General features: G+C 36.2%; 1 protein-coding gene across 2 annotated transcripts; it reads right to left on the bottom strand.

The window, feature by feature from the left end:
* Nucleotides 1–1,583: 1,583 nt before the first annotated feature.
* Nucleotides 1,584–16,331, bottom strand: LOC110937722 (cytochrome P450 76T24). Of its 2 annotated transcripts, none has more exons than XM_035988736.1 (3): nucleotides 15,814–16,328; nucleotides 11,338–11,766; nucleotides 1,584–2,111 (listed from the first exon to the last, which is right to left on the bottom strand). In XM_035988736.1, exons 1-3 carry the CDS (start codon nucleotides 16,264–16,266, stop codon nucleotides 1,608–1,610), a joined length of 1,386 nt encoding a protein of 461 aa, XP_035844629.1. In that variant the 5' UTR covers nucleotides 16,267–16,328; the 3' UTR covers nucleotides 1,584–1,607. The 2 variants fall into 2 exon arrangements, with proteins under 2 accessions (XP_035844629.1, XP_022035868.1); XM_022180176.2 differs by lacking the exon at nucleotides 1,584–2,111 and adding an exon at nucleotides 10,454–11,214 and having other exon boundaries at nucleotides 15,814–16,331.
* Between the last annotated feature and the right edge of the window lie 2,771 nt (nucleotides 16,332–19,102).

The raw sequence follows: 19,102 nt of genomic DNA, 5'->3' as shown, positions 1-19,102 counted from the left end.
TGAGTGAATGGTTTGCCTGCCATAGGTTTTGTACACCTAAAGCTAAAATAAAACCTGGACCGTCAGATGTACACAAGATCAACGATCAGGGATTGGTTTTAAAACCTGGACGCGGATTGGGCTTTTAGCGACGACTTCTTTGTTGTCGCCAAGGGGTCGTCGCTAAAGGCCAACTTTCATGTAGTGACTGTTTTGCAAGATCATTAAAACGGGTTGGTAAAAACAACAGCTAACAAGTAGGTTCTAACAATTACGACATCCTACTTGTAATTCAAGTATATATGATTCTAACCAACAATTAGTTTACACTTTATTCAATCAATTGATTTATCTTTTAGTTAACAGTTATTCTTCTATTTGGAAATCATCATCTAAGATATGGGAAACAAGAAACACCACAACTCTAATGAATCCTAGAAACAAGATATTTGAAACATTTCATTGATTATAAACAAGAATTTTAAACAAATTAACAAGAAACAAAGAACGTTTAGTGAAAAAGTTGATTGTTATTGGTTAACAAAAGAGTGTAGTTGCTAGGCTTTCCAAGCAATAGGGTATACAAAAACATTTACTGCTTCAACAACGAATTTTCATAACAAAGCTTAGTCCCCGATCAAGTTATCACACTATCTCAATCATTTTTTTTTTTATCTTTTCAGTTACATTAAAAAAAATCCAATTGAGTCGCAAATTTCATTTTAAAACGCTTATGAGCTATATGACATTTTTTTTCTCTAATTCCATTACAAACTTAATAATACCTTTGCTTAATTTTTCTTATGATTCTTTGAGTTGTTAAACATAGATGTAGTCGGAGCAACCCAAGAGAAGGGAACACATAGAAAGGCCATTACAGCGAATACCGGAAACCATAAAACAATCACATTAGTTATATTATACGACTACACAATTTTTTTCTAGAAGGTAAGCAAAATACAACCATACTAACATGTTTTTTTATTCAAATAATACAAATACACCTATTTAAGTTTTTTTTTTTTTGAAACTTAACTTTCATTAAACGAAACACCAAAAACACCAGCCACCTATTTCCAAGACGGAAAAAGGAAGCCGAAAGCCACAAGGTATATTACATCACATCAAAAGAACACCATCTATCCCAATCAACGACACCACCTTTAAACCTATGTTTATACACAAAAAACCCAAGGTCTTAATGTCCGCGATCATGTCCACAACCTTCGGCTCCTTACCCGAAAATATGGATTCATTCCTCGCCTTCCAGATCCTCCAACAAGCAATTATAATAATCCCATGAAGCACCATCTTCTTATTCCTGGTTGTGTCACAATGCTCGTGCCATTCCACAAATCATTGACATGAAACAAAAACGTACCTGGAATCTTGCACCATGTCGAAATACCTTGCCAGATACCTGCTGCAAACCCGCAACCCGTCAGGAGATGCTCAATAGATTCTTCACTGCTCAAGCACCAATTATTACACTGTTGACTATCTAACCAAATGCCACGTCTCATCAAAGCCACCAATTACACCTATTTAAGTGGTACATTCCTTTGCAACGTGGGCCCAAACTTCTCACCCATATCCATATCTTGGGCTCTCATGTTTCCCTCAAGCTTCTAATCAAAGTTCTGAATCAAAGAACCTAACATTATATGCAACATTCTATGCGCCATATTTAATCCCGGACATATCCTCTGCCCAGCACCAAATGGAATGAGCTCAAAGTCTTGGCCTCCATAGTCAACCTTGAGTTCCAAAAACCTCTCTGGCATGAACATTTCTGGATGTGACCAAAGTTTTGGGTCTCGACCAATTGCCCACACATTACAGAGGATTTGTGCGTTTTTAGGCACTGTGAAGCCTTGGATTTCTACATCGTGTATGGCTTGGTGAGGGACAAGAAAAGGGGCCGGGGGATGTAAACGAAGAGTTTCTTTTATAACTGCTTGCAAGTAAGGGAGTTGAGGGATATCTGATTCTTGTATTATATTCTTCTTGTTTTCCATGAGTTTGGTGATCTCAGAGCGAGCCTTTTCTAGTTTACTTGGGTTGTGAATAAGCTCAGCCATGGCCCATTCTAACGTGCTAGACACCGTATCAGTTCCCGCAATAAATAAAACCTACAACATTTCGATTTTGATTAAAAAAAAGCTTTGACTAACTTGTTGACATACTAAAACAAGCTTTACTTACAAAAAACAAATGTCTCATATCATTTTGATTAAACATGGATTCATCCTTCTGGTTGAGGTTGAGTAACATGTCCAACACATCATTGTTTGTTGATGAAGTTGATAGTGTTTGCAACCGCTGATCGATAACCCTATCAAAGATAGTCATTATCTTGCGACCGCACACATTTCCACGTCGCAGTAATCCTTGGGGATCAAACATTTTAAGAATTGGGAAAAAGTCGACTATATTTGGCTTCCCTGCAGTTTCCATCAAAGCCCAAACATTATCCTTGAACTCTTGTGATGACAAAGAATCATATTGGGCGAAATCCACAGAAAACGTAAAGTCTGAGAGTGGATAACTAATGTTGTAAATGCCATTCCACCTATGTTCATGGCCTTTTCACTTGTACAACAACAATTAACATGATCAAGAAGTTCTTTTACCTAGAATCAAAATAAGACGTTACATGGGTCAATCACACTTCCTCTATATGTTTGTTCATCAAGTAAAATAACAAAAAGTAATCAAATACGTACCTTCTTCTGGCGTAGGGGTTCACTAGCATCTAGACTTTGCGCGGAGAACATATACTCTTTGCTTAATCTCCGTAGTCTTCGCCATTAATCCCCGGCTGGTAGCCACACCATGGAGTACTTATCGTGGTCCACCAGTCTGCTCATGTCGGGTATTGACCGGCTAGAGAATGAATGGTCATGTTTTTGAAAGAATTCTTTGGCCATATCTGGTGATGAAACGACTATGGTTGTTCTAGTGCCGAGCTTAAGTGACATTAAAGGACCATAACACTTAAGTGACATTAAAGGACCAGCCCATTGATCTATAATTCTATATCACTACACGCCACTGAAGTTTCTCCAATTGCTTGTTGTGGATCGATTGGCTTGTTGTTAATAATTAAGAAAATAGGAAGAGGCCAGAATAGAAAATAGAGAAGATATTGAAATAAGAGTTTTTCTGCATGTTTATTAAAACTAAAGGCAATGCCTTTTATAGGAAAACAAACAAGAAGAATTCCAAAACTACTTCCTAACTAATGGGAAATAAACGTTACGAGGAAATATGGGCATCCCCATTATTTCCATTATTTTAGCACATCGTAAACAGAAAGCAATTCAAATAAATAACTTTGAAAATAGAACGTTGAGATCTGCAGACTTCACGGTTTGTTCATGGGCTTCATGGGCTCCTCCTTATGCATGGGCCTCATGGGTCTAGGCACATAACATTGCTCCATTCCAGATTTACTATACTTGCCCGCGGGTTGATCCAAAGATACGATAAAGCCTTTATTTTGCCCACTAACCTCGACAACTGCGGCTTCCTGTTTCTGAAAATTAATTCGTTTCTTGCCCTCCATAATGGCCAACATACCATTAGCCAATACCACACAAATCGCCCTTTCCGTTGCCTCCTTGTTTGATAATTATCGACATACTCCAGCAGTTCTACCATGCTTAAAAGGTACATTGGAAATGGAAGTTTCGCCCATAGAGAAATCGCCACCCAGACCTGATGTGCAAATTCGCAGGAGACCAACAGATGGTCTGCTGATTCCTGTGTATATATAAATATGTATCGAATTCGATTAAAATTGAAATTTTTTAATTCTTATTTCAAAATTTTCATTCCTTTAACTTTATATGACTATATATTAGTATTCTTGTTATTATTTTTTATTGCTGCTCAATACTAAAAAATACACGGTCTTACATTTTGTTTTACAGATTTATTAAAAGAAATCAATTACCAAAAGAAAATATTTAACATAAATTTCACTGAATTATATTTTATAAAAACTGTATACACCATAAATAATATAACTAAGGGAATGTTATGTTATTATACACTAGTGGGGAACCCGTGCGATTCGGCGGGGTTAAAAACGACACATAAACGTCATGGACCTCCCATGGCGGATGGTACAAGCTTCAGGTAATTGATGCTAAAACCAAAAGTCGAACACAGTCACACCCCAGTGGTTGGACTATGTGTAAATGGGCAGGAGGTCGCAGGTTCAAGTCCCTTCTCCGACTTTCTTGCTGCAATTGGTCAGAAATTTTCTTTTCTTTTTTTCATCTCTGCCCACCGTCTTCTTCAATAATCAGTTTTCTTTCATTCTCATATCATAAATCTTGATTGTTTCAGTAACCTTTTGGATCTAGTCAAAATCGAACCTCCTTACCACTCACCAATTCGTATTTATATGGATGCACTCCAAGTGTTTGATGAAATGCCTATGCTTAAATTTTGGTTTTTACATCAAAATTTTGTGTCTCAACTTGAATCATGATTTTTTTTTGCCTTAATGACAACCCCTTCTACGCCTTTGAGTGGCTCCTGGCCATGTCCTTTTCGTATGTTTCATTGTTGCCCGGATGGTGAAGGGGGAAATAAGGGGATTTCTCGGGTAATCTCTCATCTCAAGATATTGCACCTTTCTAGCGATGAACGTAGAAGTGTGTTGCGTGAGGCTATTTCTACAGACCATGGGTTGTTCATGGACGTAGAAGGTACTTTGAAGTTTTTTGGTCAATGGATGTGTGGAAAGTGTTTGAGTATACATGCATTGAGTCGTGCATGCCATCACCTTGATGGGCTTGTCCGTTTTACCAATCGTAATAATGACATAGATAGCTACATTATAGGGATTTCGAGGCTCTCTCCCAAGGCGCACGTGACCAATGTTCATGAGTAGTTCATGTTGGATATTGTTCTACTAGATCGTGTCTTTAAAACACCCATTGTCACCGTGAAGAGCATCCCTCATAGCTGTCGGTTGGCTTTCTCTCAGGCGTTGAAAACCGCTCTCTATAAAGTGGTTGCCCAACCTAGATCATTTGAAGCGTGGGTTAGGTTGTTCCTTCTTCCTCGCTGCACTTTGCAAGTGGTCAGACCAAAAAATAGGCAAGAAAGAAGGTCTGGGAATAGGAAGACATTGCAACAAAGATCAATTCTATATTCTTTAGCCACATGGGGGAAAGAAGATGGTATTTTTCATGTTAGTTAAAAATATATTTGATAGTCCTGATTTGGGGTCTCTAGGTCAAGGAGGTGTTGATAATCCTGAGGAGAGTACTATTAGTAACACCAATGTTAGGCAGTGTCTTCGGAGGGTTGTTGATGGCCACTTTACAGCTGCAGCGAAGGTGTTATGTTCATCCGGTGTTGCTCCGTACAATGATAATACCATACAGGCTTTAGAGGCTAAACACCCGTACAGAGAACCTCCATCTATGCCAGATACTATATATTCTGAGCCTCCCCTTGTAGCAGAGGTGGATAGTGTCCTCTGTTGCATTAAATTGTTTCCTAAATGAACCTCATGTGGGAGGGATGGCTTGAGGGCACAACACATTTTCAATGCTTTATGTGGAGAGGGGTCTGTTATTGCCACTGATCTCTTATGCGCTATCACTGCGGCAATCAACTTATGATTAGGGGGAAATGCCCATCGTGTTTGGCAGAGTTTGTCGGGTCTGCTTCCCTTACACCGCTTTTAAAACCCGACAATGGGATTAGACCTATTGCAGTTGGTACTATATGGAGGCGTTTGGTTCCCAAGGTTGCTATGAAGGGTGTTGGTAAAGAAATGACCAAGTACCTTAATGATTTTCAGTTTGGGGTCGGCGTGTCGGGTGGCGCTGAGGCCATTTTACACAGCATCAACAAGGTTCTAAGTGAACGTCACACTAATGGGTCTCTTGCAATGCTTACTGTAGATTTTTCTAATGCTTTTAACCAGGTGGATAGGTCAGCCTTACTTCATGAGGTCAGGAGCTGGCAAATCGTGTCTTAACAGGTTTAACAGGTTTCTGACGGCGCGCACAACATAAGTTTCAAACATGATTACGACTCATTTAACTACTTTCTACCTCATGTTTATAAAACAGTTTTATGTTTTATGTACAAAGATGAATAAATGATAGATCCTAACATTGTAATTCTAATTATTTTAAAAATTAAAAAAGTCAAAGGGTGTATTTTTCAGTCAAACAGGTCTAATCGTGTCTTAACAGGTACCCAATTGCCAGCCCAAGGATGAGGTGCCCTTCTATTTCTTTGTGGGTGGAATTTCTATATGGGCAGCCAACAAGATTGTATCTTGGATATGGGCACATTTGGTCTACCACGAGAGTTCAGCAAGGGGATCAATTAGGACCACTTCTTTTCTGTCACACCCCAACCGATGGCGGAAACATCGGAGTGAGACGAAGATAGATTGTTTATTACACATAACACTAGAATTTGCGATAAGTATTTAAATAATAAATTTCATGTTATTACTATAAGAATTCGATTACAACATGGAAAGAAAAATACAATTACGACAACTTGAAATGAAATAATTACATTACAGTAAGTATACAAAATTTAAAATGAGTATCTAGGCATCCTACTATGTTCCATGCATCATCAACATCATTGTTAAACCTGTAACATGTTTAAAATAAAGTGTCAATGCGAAAGCATTGGCGAGTACACAAGGTTTGTATAAATATAGCATAAGTATAAAAGCATTTTCTCGAATCTACATGACAATTTGTAAACAAGGTAACTAGCATGCATCACAATATGTCAAACCCAAGTGTCCACTAGTATTTAGCATCCCTCGCCCTAAAAGTGACGAGACCGTTAAAGAATAAATAAAGACTTAACAAGACCCGACGGGAGGCGTGCTACTCCTATAGCGCTATATATGTTAAGTTGGGGCTTAGCAAAGTTAATGACATAAAGCATGTATAATCTAGCATGAACCTAGGTAAACAAGTAGCATGTATATAAGATTGAGAATATAAAGCATGTTTAAGTGTGTGGTAGTGAAGTTTGTATATTAACATGTTACAACCCAAAGTGTTTTAAAAGTAAAACGGGTCAAGTGTACTCACAAAATTGCTAAGTATTCCGATTATCCAAGTGTTGACGAGTGTATGAGATTGGGAGGTTGAATGTATTCGGATTTGGAATTCAAGGAATATTTAGAGTCGGGACTTAGGTATGTAAAATACACCAAAGTATGTATACGAGAAAATAATCATAACAATAACCATCTAGACTTAGGAATCGTTTTTGACACTATAAAACCCATAGGGGTTAGAATGATTTCATGGGCTAAATACCCATTAGAATCGTAATGAGAAGTTATGTACTTTAAGATGATGTAACTTAGTCCCATGACGAATAATCATGTGATTATCATCAAGGGTTCGGTTATTTATTTTATTTATGTTCTATATATTCTATATAGTATATTATATAGGTTTAGTCCAACATATATTACAACAATCTCATATAAGTCATGCAAGGAGGTAGGAGGGTAATCTTCCATTTTAAGACCTCTTTTGTATATTCACCAATGTACAAGTTTTCATAAGACAACAAGGATGGTCATGAATGAACTAGAAATGAAATATACACAATATACTAAGGGGAAATCATCAAGTGAGGTGTGGATTGTAAGTAGGATAGCCCAAGCTTTCCAAGTGATCACACATACACAAGCTCAAGCCTTGTTCAACACTTGTGGGTTAAAACCCTTTTTACAACAGAAAGTTTGGAGGGATTAAACACCTTCGATTTGTATGTAACAACCTTATTTTTAAGCACATCAATCATAGACTTGATTAGTGACATAAGGACATAGGAATGTATGAGTAAAACATAAGATTAAAGAATGTTTAACTAAGTTTTCTTCCAAAACAGAAAGTTGGGCCTTAAAAATGGGATGTTTCACCTTGGATTTCCATGGAAAACCTTGTGAAAACAATCCTAGAGGTGTTCCACACTTTGTAGAGGAAGAAGAAGTGAAAAAGGATGAAAGAAAGGTGAGTTTTAACTCACTTTTGCAACTTGAATGTTTCTGCCTTTAATCTGAGTTTTGCTACTGATTTTAAGTGATTTGAGAGTGAAAATGAGGTGTTTGTAAAGTGGAAGAAGTGTGGAAATGAGTTGGGTTTTATAGGAAGTGATTAGGGTTAGTTTAGGTGAGTAATAAATGAAGAAAACACAACAACAAACACAAAAATGACCAATGCTTGAGCTGGAAACAACTTTCTGGCGGATTGGGGTTGTAGCACGACGTGACAGCAAGGGGGGGGGTTACCTGTGGCGTGATGCGACGACTAGGTATCACGGAAACAAGTTTAATTTTTGACATTTTAGCCCATGTAGTTTATATTAGGTATGTTTTATTGTATTTTAGAGTGTTTAATGAAATATAAGCATATTATAAGGGGTGTTTAAGTATCTTTAACATAAAAACAAGTATGGACATGTGTGATTAAGTATATGCATCGAGTATAAGTGTCGTATAAGTCCAAAATCATGTATAGTTCATGTATGTCACGTATTTGCAAGTTTATCACACATTTTCAAGAATTACGAATAAAGTATCAAGTGTTTTATGAATTCAAGCGTATGAGCATGTACGAATATGTAAAGCTTGAATTGTAAGAAACAACAAATTTTATTTATGATCCAAGTCTTGGATTTTACAACGGTACAACAAAAAGACCAAACACAAGAATACAAGATTTCCAAAAATAGAAATACGAACAAGCTTTCTAATTAAGGAAAGTGCAAAAAAGCAGGGCGTTACATTTTCGCTCTTGTTTTGCACCCCCTTGTGCATCAGATTAGAGACAAATGCAAGCTTCTACTTCATGCTTGGTATCTTGATGATGGGACTGTCTTGAACTTAATATTAAGAAAACTGAGCTATTTTGGCCTTCTTGTGATGGTAGCAAGTTTCGTGAAGGGTTATTTACTAAGGACATCGGGAGGCCATTAGTGGGGGTGAAGCTTCTTGGGGGGGGGGGGGCTGTTAGTAGAGACGCAAGCTTTATTAGTGGGTTGGCAAAGAAAAGAGCTGCTAAGGAAGTAGATTTGATGCGTCTTCTGCCCAAATTAGGTGACCCGCAAAGTGAACTACTCTTGCTTCGATCCTGTATGGGCATTGCCAAACTTTTCTTTGGCTTGAGGACATGCCAACCTGTACACATGGAAGATGCAACGTTGTTCTTTGACAAAGGTTTGCGTGAGGCGATTGAGGAATTGGTGGTTTGTGGAGGTCCTTTCTTTGTGGAGACCTCCAGTGGCGACTTGCTTCTTTACCTATTAGGTTTGGGGGTTTGGGGTTGTATTCGGCTGTAGAGGCTTCATCCTATGCTTTTGTGGCCTCGAGGGCCCAATCATGGGTGTTACAGGACCACATCTTAAGAGACAGTGGCATATGTGGTATGGATTCTGATTATGTATGTGCTTTGGCTTGTCTTCGTGATACGATTCCAAGCTTTGACTTCAGCAGTTTCACTAATAAGGACACCGTCCCCCCTAAAGCCCAACATGCATTGGCGAGTGCTCTTTTTAGTAAAATTGTTCACGAAATCGAAGTACAGTTTAACTTGACCGTTAGACAAAAAGCCATTTTTGAGTGTCTCCGAGCACCACATGCACAAGATTTTCTTCTTGCTATACCTATAGATGGGTTAGGCCAGCATATGTCACCGGTGGAGTACCGTACTATCCTTAAATATCGCCTCATGATTCCTTTGTTCCCAGTTGATGAGGTATGCCATGTTTGTCATAAGGCGTGTTTGGATTCTTTTGGGGAGCATGCAGTTCATTGTAGAGAGATCCCGGGGTTCAAATACCGACATGATTTGGTAAGAGATGTCCTTTTTGACATATTCAGGTGTGCTGGTATTTCTGCTAAGAAAGAGGCACCCGTTAACTTCTTGACAGACCCGTTGGAAGGGAGATCTATCATTCGACCAGCAGACATTCTGGTCTTTGGATGGGTAGGAGGAAAACATGCCTGCGTGGATCTAACAGGGGTTTCCCCGCTTGTGGGTTTAGGGGGTAGTGCTTTCACGGTGGGTCAGGCTACTTTAAAGGCTGCTTCAGGTAAAGGTAAAGAGACCAAACATGAGAAAGCGTGCCTTGACAACCAGCACATGTTTATCCCATTTGCTTTTGATACTTTTGGTGTTCTGGTGCCAGAGGCTGTGGATCTACTTAGTCGAGTTCAAAGGGTTATGCATAGTAATGTTATGACCCCAAGATCTATGGGCGTAGTTTTTAAAAGGCTTAGTTTTGCTATTCAAAAAGGGGTAGCGGCGCAACTTGTTGCCCGTTTACCAACTATCTCGATGTAAATTTGAAGTATATGTAAATGACCATAAAGTTCATTTTTCTTTAAATGGTTATTCAACTAATGGTTTGATTTTTATTCAATCCTAACATAATAAAAATTCATTATAATAAATAACTAAAAACAAATTGTTTTTTATATTCTGAATTGAGTTTTTAAACCTAGTCTTGATATATGTATGTAAACAAACATGTCATCCTGCAAATTAGTTCACACGTATCTTATTCTTATTATTATTTTATGCAAATATACCTATTTAAGAAATATTAAAGTTTAAGTGGAATAGCTTTGAGCGGTGCACTTCTTTGCAACGTGATCCCAAACTTCTCCCCCATATCCATATCTTGTGCTCTCTTGTTTCCTTCAAGTTTCCAATCAAACTTCTGAATCAAAGAACCTAACATTATATGTAACATTCTATGTGCCATATTCAATCCCGGACATATCCTTCTCCCAGCACCAAATGGAATGAGCTCAAAATCTTGGCCTCTATAGTCAACATTCGCTTGCAAAAACCTCTCTGGCATGAATGTATCTGGATGTGACCAAACTTTTGGGTCTCGCCCCATCGCCCACAAATTACAAAGGATTTGCGCATTTTTAGGCACCATGAAGCCTTGGATTTCTATGTTGTGTAAGGCTTGGCGAGGAATTAGAAAAGGGACCGGAGGATGTAACCGAAGAGTTTCTTTTATAACAGCTTGTAGGTAAGGGAGTTGAGGGATATCTGATTCTTGTATTATTTTCTCCTTGTTTTCCATAAGTTTGATAATCTCTAACCGAGCCGTTGCCAATTTATCTTGGTTGTGAATAAGCTCAGCCATGGCCCATTCCAACGTGGTTGATGTCGTATCGGTTCCACCAATAAAGAAATTCTACAAATTATAGAAATGATAAGTTTGCAAAAAAAATACTTAGGCCTTGTCCTACTAAATGAAAATAGAAATTTACCATATTTTATGTCTCTTGTTAAGATACTTGAAAAAAGTTTTACTTACGAAAAACAAATGTCTCATGTCATTCCGACTGAACGCGGATTCATCCATTTGGTTGAGGTTGAGCAGCGAGTCCAACACATCATTGTCTCTCAATGAAGTTGATCTTGTTTGCAAACGTTTATCGATTACTTTATCAAAGATGGTCAATATATTTTTAGCATGCAAATTTCCACGCCGTAGTAATCCTTGAAGATCAAAGAATTTAAGTACCGGAAAAAAATCAGATATATTTGGCTTCCCTCCAAGTTCCAGTAAAGCCCGTACATCATCCTTGAATTCTTGTGAATACGAAGAATCATATTGAGCGAAATCCATAGAAAATATTAAGTTTGAGAGAACATTAAATGATGTCGTAAATGCAATTCCACCTATATCTACGACCTTTTCACTTATACAACAACGGTCAATGTGATCGACAAGTTCTTTTACCTGGAAGTATAATGAGAAGTTAGATGGACCATGTACTCGCCCAATAATTTCATTCACTAAAATAATTAACTTACAATGTATAAATTATTTTTGTATGCGACCTCTTTTACATATTATAAATTTGCAACATTTTGTTGTATCACAAGTTGTACATGGTGCTTTAGTTGTTTGTTGTGCTTATTGCTTATGTACATATGCTTTTTGTTATCGTACATTGCTTTAATATTTAAAGTTGTTTTGGGTTTCATGTGTACTCCACTACTCCACCCACCTTCTATCGACCACCATCTCCACCGCCTCCGGCTGGCCGCTGTTCATCCGATCGTCCCTTATTGGTCGTTATTTTATCCGACTATGGTTCATCAAGCTAAGGTAATGATTTGCTTTGTAATCTAGCAAACCCTTTAGGGTTCATCACGACCATTTCAGTTATTATTCCGAACCGAAGTCATTGGTAAGTCTATTTTTTAACCAATTGGTTTTCAGTTAATCAGTTCGATTTATTCGGTTAGATTAACAGTTTTTTATTCGGTTCGTTTAATTCAGTTAATAGTCAAAACCAAACTCTGGATGTATAAATACATGACATATGAAAAAAAATTTAAATACATGAAATGGAGGTCTAAAATATGAAATACATTAACTCGAGGTATAACAACTAGAAATGTATAAGAATATGAATAATCAGTTCAGTTAATTTTGGTTAAATGAGACTACAAAAAACTGATAACCGATGTATGGTTAATTCAGTTTTCGGCTAATTGGTTTTCAATTAATTTGGTTTTTGGTTGATTTCGGTTCATTTTTATCTGTTTTCGGTTAACAATTCAGTTGTTGCTCACTCATAACACTGTGCATCGCGCAACATATCAATACTTTTTAATTAAAAAAAACTATTGTTATACTATACTCAAATTAAAGTTAATAAAATACTTGTTTTTTGTTGTAATTTTTTATAAATAATATTAACATACGAAGAAGTTATGATCATTTAAAAAATCATGGGGTGGTTAAATTTTTTTTTTATAAGGGGATAAAACGTAAATCATAACCAATTATCCTTAATTTGGTTAAAGATAAAGAAATTAAAGTGTAACCCAATTTGGAGCTTAAAGTGTAATTAGTATTTGAAATACTAATTTACCCTTAATTTTAGGTTGCACCTTATACACTAAAATAAAATAAGTTTTTAACTTTTGGGTGTTTTAAAATATTCTTATGTTATCTATCCATTATATACATTTGAAACTTTTATATAAGAAAATTACTTGTCTGTGATTATATACAAATCTCATTATTGAAACTAGGGCTGGCAAAGTGGGTAGGTTGGGCTGGTTTGGGTCACAGGTCAAGATGGGTTTGAGTTAGGATGAGTTTGGTCAAGATGGGTATTTAGAGACAAAAAAAGGTTAGGATGGGCTAAAAATAAAAAATAAATTAACAATAATAAAAAATGAAAAACATAAAAAAATAAAAACAAAAATCTAACAAATTTTAAAAATAATAATAATAATAATAATAATAATAATAATAATAATAAATACTATTTTTGAAGACTAATAGATGTATTGTTCATACCAATCTACCCCATACATCATTATCAATATTTATAAATATAAATAAACAAGATGGTAACTTTGATTTGCACTTAAATTAAACTGTATGAATACATTATAGACTTATGTAGCAAAAAAAAAAAAAAAATGGAGTTATGCAGCAAAATTGAGTACATCATTTAGTGCACTGTGAAAAAGCGAATATAATATACTAATTAATACAACTTGATAAGCTTCATCTATTATATGAATACGATGATACTCAACCAAATTACTTATTTGGAAAGTGTAAGTATGGAAAAACTAACCCGATAACCAAACCAATTATAAATCACAAATATCTAAAACCTACTGATATATTATGTTTCAAATAAATTAGTGAACTCTGACTATATTACCTACTGGTATATTATGTTTCAAATAAATTAGTAAACTTTGACTAAATTACCTACTGATATATTATGAAAAATCAGTGAACTTTGAGTGAATTACCCCAATCCAACCTGAAAACCATTTAAATTACTTCGGGTTCAAGGTTATTCGGGTTCGGGTTCTTCGAGGAATCCTTTATATCGGGTTTGGGTCGGGTTTCGGGTAAAAAGATAGCCCTAGCTGCAAGTATACAATTTAATGTTTTTATTAAAATCAACAAATATCTAAAACGTACTGCTCGTTTGTTTTTCCTATTTAGGTTGTTAGATTACTTTCAGAATTTGTCGGGTTTGGGTGGCTTTGAATTTTTCGGGTTTCGGGTAAAAAGGACAACCCTAGCTATAAGTACACAAATTAATGTTTTTATTTAAATTCAGTAACATTCAGTTTTTTTTTTTTTTATTTCTTCCTTTGGCAAAACTATTTTGATATAAAAAGTTTCCAAAATACGGAGCATTGGGATGCAATCAAGGAAGGGATACAAGTAGAATATGCAAGCCGTTTCAAGGACAGAAAGGCAGGAATGAAAAAACATTTTGATAAGCAGGGAGATTATAAAGATGTGAAGAGGCAAAGAGACACCCCCTGAGTCAATGAATCCGGAAGCGTGGTCTAAGCTCATTGATGAGTTGTTCACAACTCCCTAGTATATGAATCGTTCTGAAAAAAAAAAAAGGCAAACAGAGCAAAACAACTTTATGGAAGTTATCACGGGAGTCAATCTCTTGCCAATAGGCGACACAAAGAGGTAAAAAATTAGCATTATTAGAAGATGTGATGACAATTGTTTGAAATCTAAACAATAGTATTTTTGTTTACAGGTTAAAGAAATCGGGCTAGCCCGCTATGTTAAAGGTTGGAAATAAATGCATTGTAAGAAAGGGACTCGACATTCTCACTTACGGGGCGTTGGACGAGTTTCAAAAAGTGTAACACCCGAGCTATTCCCTAATGTAAATAAGGATGTAGAGGATGAGCATTGGCGAAGACAAGAAGAAGCTAATGAGAAGTTGCGAAAAGATAATGCGGCTTTAAAAGCACAAATGAAACATATATTGAAGTTGGTACTTCTTGGCTCATCATTTCAACTTGAAGAAGAAGATGATCAAGAAGAGGAACAAGAAGATGATGAATTTGTGTAACTTAGTTTCATTTTACTTGGAAGAATGCATTTGAATGATATGTTGCAACTTTTAAGTATTTAGATGTTATGGCTATTATATTAGAATTGAACTTAGTTTGATTTTAAAATTTGTCGTTTGAATGCATTGATGTTTACAGCCTTTTAATTTAGTAAACCTGGAAAATTAGAAAAAAAAAATATCAAAATTTTTCAACTATAGCGACGAAATGTAGTTGCTATCGATGACAGATTAAAAATCCATCCTCAACCTATATCGACTAAATTTAGTCTATGTAGGAGAAAAATCTTATATTTGTAAAAATCCTATAACGACTATATTTAGTCTCTGTAGAAGAAAAATCTTATACTTGTAAAAATCCTATGGCGACTAAATTTAGTGTCCATAGAAGAAACTTTATAATTGTAAAAAACCTATGGCGACCAAATTTAGTCTCTAAAGGTGAAAGTGCAGTAAATTGTAAAAACTAGAGACTAAAAATCGTCGTTGTAAGTCAATCTATGGCGACGCATGTATAGCGACGAAACTAGCAGCCTTACGACGGACAATAGCAACGACCCTGTTGCGACAAATTTTGGTCACAATAGTATACAGGGACGAAATTGCATCGCGAAAGGCCTTTTTTGGTCGTCGCTAAAGGTCCGATTTCTTGTAGTTATTTCTACTACACTATTCATCTTCTCCAACATTTGCTGCAAACTTAAATAGTTGGAAAACTTTCCAATTAACACCATTGTCATATTTTTTTCTTTTAATTCAAATACATTAATGCTTCAATTATTCGCTATTTCATTGGTGCAACGTCAAATTTTTATGGAGGGCGCTTGATATTTTCAAGCACGTACAACATTAATTTTTTTTTTAAGATGGACGGCCCGCTCCTTTTCATTACTCGGGAGAGAATAGTAAACACGTACCTTGGTCTGGCGTAGGAGTTCACTAGCATCTAGGCGTTGCATGGAGAACACATACTCTTTGCTTATTCTTCTTAGTTTTCGCCATTTTTCTCCGACTGGAAGCCACACTATCGAGTACTTTTCGTGATCAACCACTCTAGCAGCGTCGGGTACTGATCGGCTAGAGAACGAATGGTCATGTGTTTGAAGAAATTCTTTGGCAAGATATGGTGACGAAACAACTATGGTTGTTCTAGTTCCAAACTTTAGCGACATTAAAGGGCCGTAACGCTTGGAGAGTGTGGCAAGAGATTGGTGGGGTTTGTCACTGAGGTATAAAAGGTTTCCGATGATCGGAAAAGGGAAAGGTCCTGGCGGAAGCCGTGAGCTGCGTCGGCCGGAGATGGTGATAGCATAGGCTAATATTAATGTTATAAAGAAAGAAAACAAAATAGAAAGAGTGAGATAATCCATCGTCTTTTCTGATAGTTTGATAAATGATGAACCTAACTTAAGGCCTCAATTTATAGCAAGGGTGTGGTCACCAACTCTCTAGAAGGATCTGATAGTCTAAATATGCGACTCTTTTGTGTGTATATATATATTTTTTTGTTGAGATAAAATAACCTGAGAGGATGACCGGAAAGAGAAATATTCAACGAGAAATGGATAAAAAAAGGAGATCGTTCGATCGGGAGTTGTCAATGGAGATCTTCCGGTCAGGGAAGAAATAGCGATTGACCGGGTTCAGGTTGCACCTGAAAGAGTGACATGGGGTGTGGTCTCCATCACCTTTATTATCCATTCGTTCACCCTCCTCTCTCCTCTGCAAGCTCGTGAAGATCGTTCACAACCATGATCAAGGGGGCCGATGTTCCCCTAGTGACCATCTTCACAACACCACCCATCAACTTTAAGGGGTAGGGGTGGTCATCACCCATCACTCACTCACAACTTCCAATCAAGTTGCGTCATGTCATCAAGCATTATTGCATCACTAGTGATGGATTTTAGTGAAAATGTCCATCACTCACCAGCACACCCAACAATTTCCCTCACAACCAACAATTTCCCTCACCACCCAACACTTCTTCACGCGTGAAAAATTCAACGCGTTTTCATTTTGACGCATGATAGCACTACAAGAAAAAACACTTGTTGGGACAAAACCTATAGGGAGGACAAAAGTTGTCCCTATAAAACTACCTATCGGGACGACATTTCGTCCCTATAGGGTTTACATGCATTTCTAACTAGGTTACCATATAGGGACGACATGTTGCCCCAATAGGCTGAAAATAATTATCTTTTTACTTTTCTTAATTTTATTAAAATAAATTAGAAATCCTAAAAATCTCTTCAATTTGTAGAAACGACTTTTCGTCCCTACAACGTTAAATACTTTTCTTTTTTATTTTCATTGTGGTAATTTTAAAAAGATAAGAAATTAAGAAAAAAAAATAAAAATAGAGTTCGACCTATAGGGACGACTTTTCATCCCTACAAATTGTATCTACAAATTTTGAAAAGTAAAGAAGTTTTCATTTAGGCAGTAACATTTCCCACCACACGTCCAAAAGTTTCCCACCAATTTTTCAACCCTATAGGGAGGATAAGTCCTCCCTATAAGTCAAATTTATGTATTCCTTTTGTTTTATCCTTATTTAGAACTATTAACTTTATTATTATTATTATTATTATTATTATTATTATTATTAATTATTATTATTATTATCATTATTTTTACATATATAATTTATTATTAATATATATAATTTTATAAATAATATAATAACTTTTATTATTTTTATTAGATAACAAAAAAATAAAAATAATGTATACATATTATTAATAATAATATGTATAGCTTAAACACATATACATATACATTTTTACATATAATGTATACATGTTATTAAAACATTTTATAAATAATATAATAACTTTTATTATCATTATTATTAATAATAGTAAGAAAATGTTTTCACTAGTAATGTATATGTATATGTGTATAATTATCGTATAATATAGTATCGCATAGTGCCGTTTCGCATCGTGTCGTATCGTGTCATATAATATCGTGTAGTATACTATTGTATGTTATAATGGTAGAGTATACTATAGCATCGTGTCGAATACGGTGTCATAAAGTGTCGTATCTTATATATCACATAGTATCGTATAGCCCTATATTAGGCCCTAGTATAGTGTATCATTGTGTTGTATAGTGTCATATCGTATTGTATCGAATAACCCTATACTAGGCCCTATAGTATCGTATAGTATGGTATCGTATAACACTGTGTCTTATAGTGTCATGTTGGTATCCCCTCAAGATAGAGGGGCGAAGTCCTTATCGGGCGGGGAGGATGAACACCTCTTTAGGCGATTTTGCTAGGAACGGTGGGATAGAAAACGTAGCCACGTTGGGGGCACTTGGCCAATGTCTTAAAGGTATGCCTCGTATGCTCAATATGAAATTTCTTCCTAATGGAGTTAAGAAAGCAAGTGAGCGAGACGTCTATTCCATTCGAAGTTGCATCATCTTCAATTCACGAGTATCTAACCGATTTCCACATAAACAAACAAAGATCTTTCATAGATCTAAACATATTGACAATAAAAAGGATTGAAAGATGGTTTTTCAACTTTCTTTGAACTCTTTTACACTCAACGCACTCTAAACCGATAGAATCGGAGCTTGTGTCGACTTACTACTCAATTTTGTGGTTGTGTTGGTTCACTCAGGGTTGCTAAGGACAATTAGTTACATGGCTCACAGTGGTGAGTGTGTATCGCGAACTGCCTTAGGCAGTTAACCCGCAGTCATTGGTATCGATAGGTTCATGTCGATAACTAACATGCCTCATTTTACACTGTGTACGTGCTGGTTATGCGTAACGATTTCGAACTCTATTATGCTATATTAAACTTGTATGCTCGCCTTTACAATATGTGTATTGACTTTTACTTTAACGATTTCGAACTCTTTGGTATGGGTTTATATCAGGTAAGATTGCTTCACACATGTTCTGTAGAAATGACACACCTTGTTTTTATTGACCAACTATTTATCTATGTTCTGTCATAGGGTGTTCCGTCTACTCTTGCTTTCATAGCCTTCGAACTCCCACCTAATGGAGCTAATGGCACTCGGATTCTGGAGTTCCTATTTCGCTCCAGATCTGATATGGTGAGAAACTATTTTGATGCTCATGTTTTTTTTATATTGATCAGTAGCCGCTAGCAATCCTTTGTGTTTTTGCTGTTGTAAATACATTGGTATATTGTTGTCACATTGCCATCAATG

This window comes from Helianthus annuus, chromosome 4, assembly GCF_002127325.2.
Source record: "Helianthus annuus cultivar XRQ/B chromosome 4, HanXRQr2.0-SUNRISE, whole genome shotgun sequence".
Classification (NCBI taxonomy): Eukaryota; Viridiplantae; Streptophyta; class Magnoliopsida; order Asterales; family Asteraceae; genus Helianthus; species Helianthus annuus.
The sequence above is the reverse complement of the archived record's forward strand: the minus strand, read 5'-3'. Positions and strand labels throughout refer to the sequence as shown.

Coding starts and splice junctions, on each gene's coding strand:
- LOC110937722 (XM_022180176.2), bottom strand. CDS start 16,266: ATGGATTATCTCACTCTTTCTATTTTGTTTTCTTTCTTTATAACATTA. Junction 11,767..15,813: donor AACTCCTACGCCAGACCAAG/GTACGTGTTTAC, acceptor TTATACTTCCAG/GTAAAAGAACTTGTCGATCA. Junction 11,215..11,337: donor ACATGAGACATTTGTTTTTC/GTAAGTAAAACT, acceptor TATAATTTGTAG/AATTTCTTTATTGGTGGAAC.